The 7,536-nt window shown below is 56.5% G+C and overlaps 1 protein-coding gene across 4 annotated transcripts; it reads left to right on the top strand.

The window, feature by feature from the left end:
* The first annotated feature begins 828 nt into the window (after positions 1-828).
* On the top strand, positions 829-6,082 carry REPIN1 (replication initiator 1). 4 transcript variants are annotated; one of them, XM_012806525.2, is made up of 3 exons: positions 829-994; positions 1,707-1,904; positions 3,373-6,082. In XM_012806525.2, the coding sequence occupies exons 2-3, from the start codon at positions 1,748-1,750 to the stop codon at positions 5,073-5,075; spliced, it is 1,860 nt and encodes a 619-aa protein (XP_012661979.1). In that variant the 5' UTR covers positions 829-994; positions 1,707-1,747; the 3' UTR covers positions 5,076-6,082. The 4 variants fall into 4 exon arrangements, with proteins under 4 accessions (XP_012661979.1, XP_012661978.1, XP_023370198.1 ...); XM_012806524.2 differs by having other exon boundaries at positions 3,370-6,082; XM_023514430.1 differs by lacking the exon at positions 1,707-1,904 and having other exon boundaries at positions 847-994.
* The last annotated feature ends 1,454 nt before the right edge of the window (positions 6,083-7,536 follow it).

Here is a 7,536-nt window from a genome sequence, read left to right as displayed (position 1 = left end):
AAGTGTCCCTACTCCCCCTCAAAACGTGTTATAAAACAAATGGTACAATTCAAAAATTGCTTTTGTTGAAAAGCATGAAAGTGAAATTGTACTAGTCTAGAAACCTTAAGGAAGTGTTTCATTTGGAATGCGAAGGCCACCTGCTAATGGGTGAGTCATGGCTTGCACCTGCCACCGCAGACGCCACGATGGCGAAATGCCCCACGTGCGACGGCCACCCAGGCGTCGCCTGCGTCTTCCCTACTGTCACAAGAAGCCCGGCAACTCCTGCTGTGTCTTAATTTCTGGAAGAGAGGTTTTTTCAAAGTTTACATGATCGGGCCTTTTCATTGCTCACTTTGGAACAAATCGGAAGCTATGGACTTAAGGCCTGCGCGCCAGGGAGCGTCGGGGCTGCGGCCTGAGGTGCGGGGCCACCCGGTAGTAGCTGGGAGCGCCGCCTGGGAAAGGCCCTGGCAAGACGCTGCAGGGGCGGCCGGAGCGAACTCTGAAGTCTCCCGACCGTCCCGCAGCCTTTCATAAGCCAGTGACGACCGAGTAGGCCAAATGACCACAGGCCTGCCACGCGGGCGCCCGGGGACGCGCGTCCTCTTCAGGGACAAAAGGGTCGGGAAATTTGAGCTCGGGCCTGTCCCAGAACACCGGGGCTGGTGGTCGTCATGGCAACGGAGGCCGGCCCTCAGAGGCCAGCCGCCCAGGCGAGGTATCTCCTGGCTGACCCGACCCGCTCGCGCTGCCCGGCGTCTGCCCCGCGGCTGTCCCTGCCCCGCCCCCAGGCCGCGGCCGCCCCAGCCGGCGACTGACCCTCAGCAGCTCCTGTAGTCACGTGGCGCTGGGAACCCAGCGGCGGGGGGGTGGGGAGGTTGGGGACGGGCCTGGCAGTTGTGAACTCGAACCTGCTGCTGTCGCCGCGGCGGGGCGGGGAGCGGGCAGCGGAGGCCGTCCTTCTGGCTCCATGGACGGACGCCGCGCTCCTGCACAGCCCGCCGGAGAGGTATGGCCTGGGCAGGGGCACCGGGGTGCCACGGGCTCTTGGGGGGCAGCTCCACCTGAGGGGCGCGTGACCGTGAGTGTGCGCGACTATGTGTGTGTGCGTGTACGCGCGCGCGGGGGGGCCCCTGGATCTGCGGCGGGGGGTGGGGTGGCGAGCGCACCTGCGCATAGGCTTAGAGAGCTGCGCTGTGTGGGGGACCCTAAATGGCTGATTCGTAGGAGTGTGTCCGTGAACGTTGACCGAGGACAGGCGCGACTACAAAAGGGGGGTGTGGGGCTTCTGCCACCCTTGGCCATCCAAAATGCCGAATGGGATTCTGACCAAGTCCTAGTCACACTAGCAGGCCCTGCGCAGCCCCATGGGAAATAGGCCTGGAATTACTGTTGGGAGGAGGGTGGGGGAAGGGAGCCAGCAGAGATTCCAGAGTTACTGCTATAGCCCGGCCTTTGGGCATCAGGAAAAGTCCAGAATGGAGAATTCGTTCTGTGACCTTACCGGGAGGAAGTGACCCCCAAAGGCAGCAGTGTACTTCCTTGGAGCACATTTATTTATTAATCCAGTAACCATTAAGGTCACTCTGCCAGGCAGGGTTGGAGCTTAAGGCTGGAGCCATGGCTTTGTGGGGGGAGGGGTTGTGGCTGACTAGGACACAAAGATGACTGCCCTAGAGGAGCTCAGAGCCTTATACATGTTTTCTCTCCCCTCCCCACAGGTAAGGCTGGCCTCTCTGCAGTCAGAGGTCTGAGCTCTGCCATGGGGGTAGGGGTGTCTTTACTGCTACAGTTTTCTCTGACACCTGGGGGCTACCGGAGTGTGGGCAGAAGCCGGCGCTGCAGCGGAAGAAGTATCCTCAGGAACATTCCCAGGAGGAGCTGGCAAAAGCCTCATTCTCAGCTCCGCAGTCTCAAGGGTAGAGTCTGGGCTTTGCTGTGTTCTCAACCACTGCACAACCCCAGCACACAGGGCCCCATCCTGACAGAAGGAGAGGGGCCTGCAAGGGAAGGATCCCTTTCTGATGTCCTGGAGATCTACCCTGTGCTCAGTATGGCATTGGGAAAGAGTCATGTCTGTGGCTCCCCAGGAAGAGAAAGGCTCTAGGGAATTGAGGAGATTGTGTTTGGAGCTTGCAAGCAGGCACTGAAGGCCCTCCCAGAAGTCTTAACAGCCACCCCAGCAACCTTCTTGCCGTGTGAAAGGCTCTTTTGCAGGAATCTGGGCTCCCCAAAGAGCTGAACTTAAGGCCTCCTCTGGCATGATTGGGGCAGGACCAGACAGGGGACAGAGATTACAATCTCTTCCCTCCATTCTCTTGCCCCAATAATCTTCAGCACCCAAAGTGAAGCAGAACCAGGGATTAGGCCCTGAGGGCAGTAGAGTGTAGGTGTTCCTTGGATTCGGGGAGAGTTTTCCTTGCAGTGTCTTAATTGTGTGTGGGGGTGGAAAAGGACAGACGGGCAGAGTGTGGGCACAGTCTGGACAGGCGATGGCCTGGCATTAGACTGCTCTGGGGGTAGCACCCAGGGCTCCCTCCCTTTCTCTTCCCTGAGGAGGGCTGTTTCCACTTGCTCTCCAGGCTTCTACAGTGGGAGATGAAAGTTAACGAGGCTGAAAGTGCCTCCTCTGTGATGTGATATGAATGAGATGCTGTAGAAACTTGCTTCTGTGAGATCTTTGCAAACCAGGTGTTTTAGAGGCAAGAACTCTGGCCTGGGAGTTTAGAAGACCTGTCCCCTAGTCTTGGTTCTGCCCTTGGTTTACTGTGTCACCTTGGGCAAGTTTCATCACTGTTGTTGATGCCTCACAGTTGCTTCATCTGACAGACAGGGAGCTCAGTGTCTGCTTGGCCAGCCTCACAGAGATGCTATGAAGCTGGGATGTGGCAATTGGAGATAGCAGTAATAAGGAAAGGGCAACAGGGAACCATTTTGAAAAAGCATAAGGCACTGTGGGGAGCTGTGATGACTTTTTCTAGTGAGTTCTATGGCAGGATTGTGCATCTAGCACTGGAGTGTTGACTGCCTGCCTGACACTGGGATAGTTGCCATGAGGGAATTCCAAGAAGTGTCAGAATTCCTCCCTTCTGTAGTTTTCAGGGCAAGAAGACATAAGACAAATATCTAGAAACCCAAATTGGAATGGTATATGACATGTAAGGAGGTACAAGAGTAGTCGATTCATGTCAAAGGGTCTAAGACAGTGGCTCTCAATCTTCCTAACGCTGTGCCCTTTAATACAGTTCCTGTGGGTTGCCACCTACAGGTTGAGAGTCGCTGGTCTAAGAGGATGGCAAGCTCCTCTGGGAGGCTGAGGCCTGGAAGGGAGGAGCTGGGCAGGATGAGCTGGTCTCTAAAGTGACTCTACTTTTCCACCCTTAGCAGAGGAAGAACCAATGCTGGAACGTCGCTGCAGGGGCCCCTTGGCCATGGGCCCAGCCCAGCCCCGACTCCTCTCTGGGCCCTCCCAGGAGTCATCCCAGGCTCTGGAGAAGGAGCCCAGTGGGCTGAGGCAGCAAGGCACTTCAGTGGCCCAGCCAGGCAGACAGGCCCCAGCCAGGGCCCATCGCTGTGCACACTGTCGAAGGCACTTCTCAGGCTGGGTGGCCCTGTGGCTTCATGCCCGCCGGTGCCAGGCCCGACTGCCTCTACCCTGCCCTGAGTGTGGCCGTCGCTTCCGCCATATCCCCTTCTTAGCACTGCATCGCCAGGTCCATGCTGCTGCCACCCCAGATCTGGGGTTTGCCTGCCACCTTTGTGGGCAAAACTTCCGAGGCTGGGTGGCCCTGGTTTTGCATCTGCGGGCCCATTCGGCTGCAAAGAGGCCAATTGCTTGTCCGAAATGCGAGAGACGCTTCTGGCGACGAAAGCAGCTTCGAGCTCATCGGCGGCGGTGCCATCCCCCTGTCCCGGAGGCCCGACCTTTCATATGTGGCAACTGTGGCCGGAGCTTTGCCCAGTGGGACCAGCTCGTTGCTCACAAGCGGGTACACGTAGCCGAGGCCCTGGAGGAGGCAGCAACCAAAGCTCTGGGTCCCCGGCCCAGGGGCCGCCCTGCGGTGACCGCCCCTCGGCCTGGCGGAGATGCTGTTGACCGCCCTTTCCAGTGTGCCTGCTGTGGCAAGCGCTTCCGGCACAAGCCCAACTTGATTGCTCACCGCCGCGTGCACACGGGCGAGCGGCCGCACCAGTGCCCTGAATGTGGGAAGCGCTTCACCAACAAGCCCTACCTGACTTCTCACAGGCGCATCCACACTGGCGAGAAGCCCTACCCGTGCATGGAGTGTGGCCGCCGCTTCCGGCACAAACCCAACCTGCTGTCCCACAGCAAGATCCACAAGCGATCTGAGGGCTCTGTCCCTGCTGCCCCTGGCCCAGGCAGCCCCCAGCTTCCAGCCGGGCCTGAGCCTACCCCGGTGGCCCTACTGAGATCTGTGAGGGAGCCGGTGTCGCAGGAACCCCCCCTGGAGTCCCCGCAACACCAGGCAGAGGCCCCCGCCTCTCTCTACAGCTGCGATGACTGCGGGAGGAGCTTCCGGCTCGAGCGCTTCCTGCGGGCCCACCAGCGGCAGCACACGGGCGAGCGGCCCTTTACCTGTGCCGAGTGTGGAAAGAACTTCGGCAAGAAGACACACCTGGTGGCACACTCGCGGGTGCACTCAGGGGAGCGGCCCTTTGCCTGCGAGGAGTGTGGGCGCCGCTTCTCCCAGGGTAGCCACCTGGCGGCGCACCGGCGTGACCATGCACCTGAGCGCCCTTTTGTCTGTCCCGACTGCGGCAAGGCTTTCCGCCACAAGCCCTACTTGGCTGCCCACCGGCGCATCCACACTGGCGAGAAGCCCTATGTCTGCCCCGACTGCGGCAAAGCCTTCAGCCAGAAGTCCAACCTGGTGTCTCACCGCCGCATCCACACCGGCGAGCGGCCCTACGCCTGCCCCGACTGCGACCGTAGCTTCAGCCAGAAGTCCAACCTCATCACGCACCGCAAGAGCCACATCCGGGACGGCGCCTTCTGCTGTGCCATCTGTGGCCAGACCTTCGACGATGAAGAGAGGCTCTTGACCCACCAGAAGAAGCACGATGTCTGAGGCGAGCGGGGCTGGGGTGTCTCTGGGGCCAGGTGCAGGTGCCTACCTATGCCGGGTTACCGGAGACTGGAATCCTAGCTGGGTCAGAAAGAGGCTGGGGGTGAGTTGTCCCTGTGAGCCAGGAAGGTCAACCCGGGGTGGCCAGGGAACCCACTTCAGAGTGCAAGGATGCTGCCCTTGGGTTGGTATTTGCTAGGGTTCCTGACTGTCCTGTGCCCCAGAAAAGTAGCAATAGTAACACCATCTATCCCGTAGAGCCCTCTGGCTAGAGGAGCCACCAGTGGAAGTGAAGATCTTCCATTCTCTGGTGTTAACGCCTTAATGTCCCTATCTTTTACTATGAGTTACTTCAGATCATTTTTGGAAGTAGGTGTGGTGTGGTGCAGGTGTTAGTAAATAAACATCTAGGGAGGAGAAGTGGGCCAGCTGAGTACATCTTGGAGAACCTGCTGGCCTCATCAGACAGCACCTAGGCCCACCCCTCCCTCCTGTCTGCACACAGACTTGGAGATCCATCTTCAGTTCATCTTCCTCCCCAGAGATCAACCCCCCCAAGGCATTTCCTCTTTGGTCTGTCTTGCTTTATCTACCACCCCACTAAACTCCACCACAGTGCTTAGAACTTCCCCTGGCTGTCAGCAACCCAGTGTGCAGGCTTTCGTTCCAGTACCCCAACCCTTCCTTCCCTACTTATGCTGTGGAAGGGACTGTCCCATCGGTGACAGAGCTGAAGGGAAGGGGCTGATGAATTTCCCTCCCAACATTTCTAGCATATGGATGCCCAGCCTCTGCTTGAGCACTTAGGGGACGGGGTGTGCCCCACTTCCTGAGGCCCTGGTACTATTGTAGGATGATTCTAATTGTTAGAACTTCTTCCTTATAATAAATGAATTCTGCTTCCCTATAATTTCTGTCTGTTGGGCCTTGTGCTGTTCTGTGGAACTAAACAGAACAACCATTTACCCTCCTTTTCAAAATAGAGAATAAAGATTTGGTTTTAGAACTGGTGTCTGGGGAGTGTTCCTTTTTCCTGGGGGGGCTCTGGCATCAGGCCCAGTACCTGCCTTGCTGAGCTTCTCCATCTTGCTCCAGTTCTTCTCCAAGCATATCCCTCAGCCGTGCTGATTCTCAAGGTGGCAGAGAACTATGGCCTGTGGAACTAGAGATCTCAGTTTCAACCACTTGCCCTCCTTCAGCCAGAGCTGCTACTGTCTTTCTCATCACCTTGGCCGCCTTCTAACTCCAGCAAGTATTGAAAGGCCCCTTTTGAGGGGCAGTGAATGTTACAGACTTTGGCTAGAACTAGTCCCTCTTTCCAGCATCCCCCATGGAGGCCTGACAGAAGCAGAGATGGCTCTCAGTTCCTTCATCCCACACACCAGGGGTTCAGCCTTCTTTGTAGTAAAGTTAGGCTTTTCAGGTGCCATTAGCAGGAGGGAGAGAAGGTGTGACTTGATTTTGTCCTGCAGTGCCACTCTGGCTGCAGGCCCCCTGATCTCTTCCAGCTGTCACTGGTCATTTCATATCAGTTTGAGTACCTGTCTGGCATCAGCAGGCTTGCTATTGGCAGTCTTCATGAGTTTTGCATAGATCCCTAATACCTAGCACGGCATCTGCTGCTTAAGAATGACCACAATTTGTTTATGTGAGTGGCACCTTACAAAGAAGTTTCCCTAAGTTAAGTACTTTTGTATGGCAGGTACTCTTACTCCCCTTTTATAGATGAAAGAATTTGCCCATAGTCATAGGACTGGTAATCACCAGGGACACATTCAAGTCCAGGTCTATCTCCTGAGGCCTGTACTCTTGACCACTCACCTGCTTATCAGCTGAATGGAGCATGCTGCTGTTTGACCTTAAGTATGTACTAAATGCCCACTATGTGCTTGATGTGACAGTAGCCAGGGTTACAAAGACAGGACTCAATTCCTGTCCCATGAGGTGTGGATATGGGTGGGATGTGCTATTTGTAGGTCATGAGTAGAATAGGGAGGGGAGGTTGGGGGTAGGCGTGGCTTGCAATGTGTAGGATGGACAGGAACTGCTTTAAAACTTCATACTGGTTTACTGGGTTATGGGCTACTTAAAAACCTGTATAATTGATGGCAAACTACCTGAGCCTGGGGGTAGAGGCATCGTCTTAAGAAAGCCCAACTCATTTCTGTTTGGGGGAGCTCAGGGCTCCTGGGAAGGGGAGATGACTGGGAAAGAGTGGGTAGATGTCTGGGAATGATGGGCAGGAGCAGAGGACAGTTCCTGGGACAGTTAGTATTGAGGGGTTGAGTACAAGGATGAGAGGGAGAGAGAGAATCGGACCAGAGGTCCTGACCTTTTGAAAAGTCATTTTTAGGCTCCGCGCCTGCGGCTCAAGTGGCTAAGGCGCCAGCCACATACACCTAAGGTGGCAGGTTCGAATCCAGCCTGGGCCCGCCAAACAACAATGATGGCTGCAACCAAAAAA

This window comes from Otolemur garnettii, unplaced genomic scaffold, assembly GCF_000181295.1.
Source record: "Otolemur garnettii isolate 467f Iridium unplaced genomic scaffold, OtoGar3 scaffold00053, whole genome shotgun sequence".
NCBI lineage: Eukaryota > Metazoa > Chordata > Mammalia > Primates > Galagidae > Otolemur > Otolemur garnettii.
The sequence above is the reverse complement of the archived record's forward strand: the minus strand, read 5'-3'. Positions and strand labels throughout refer to the sequence as shown.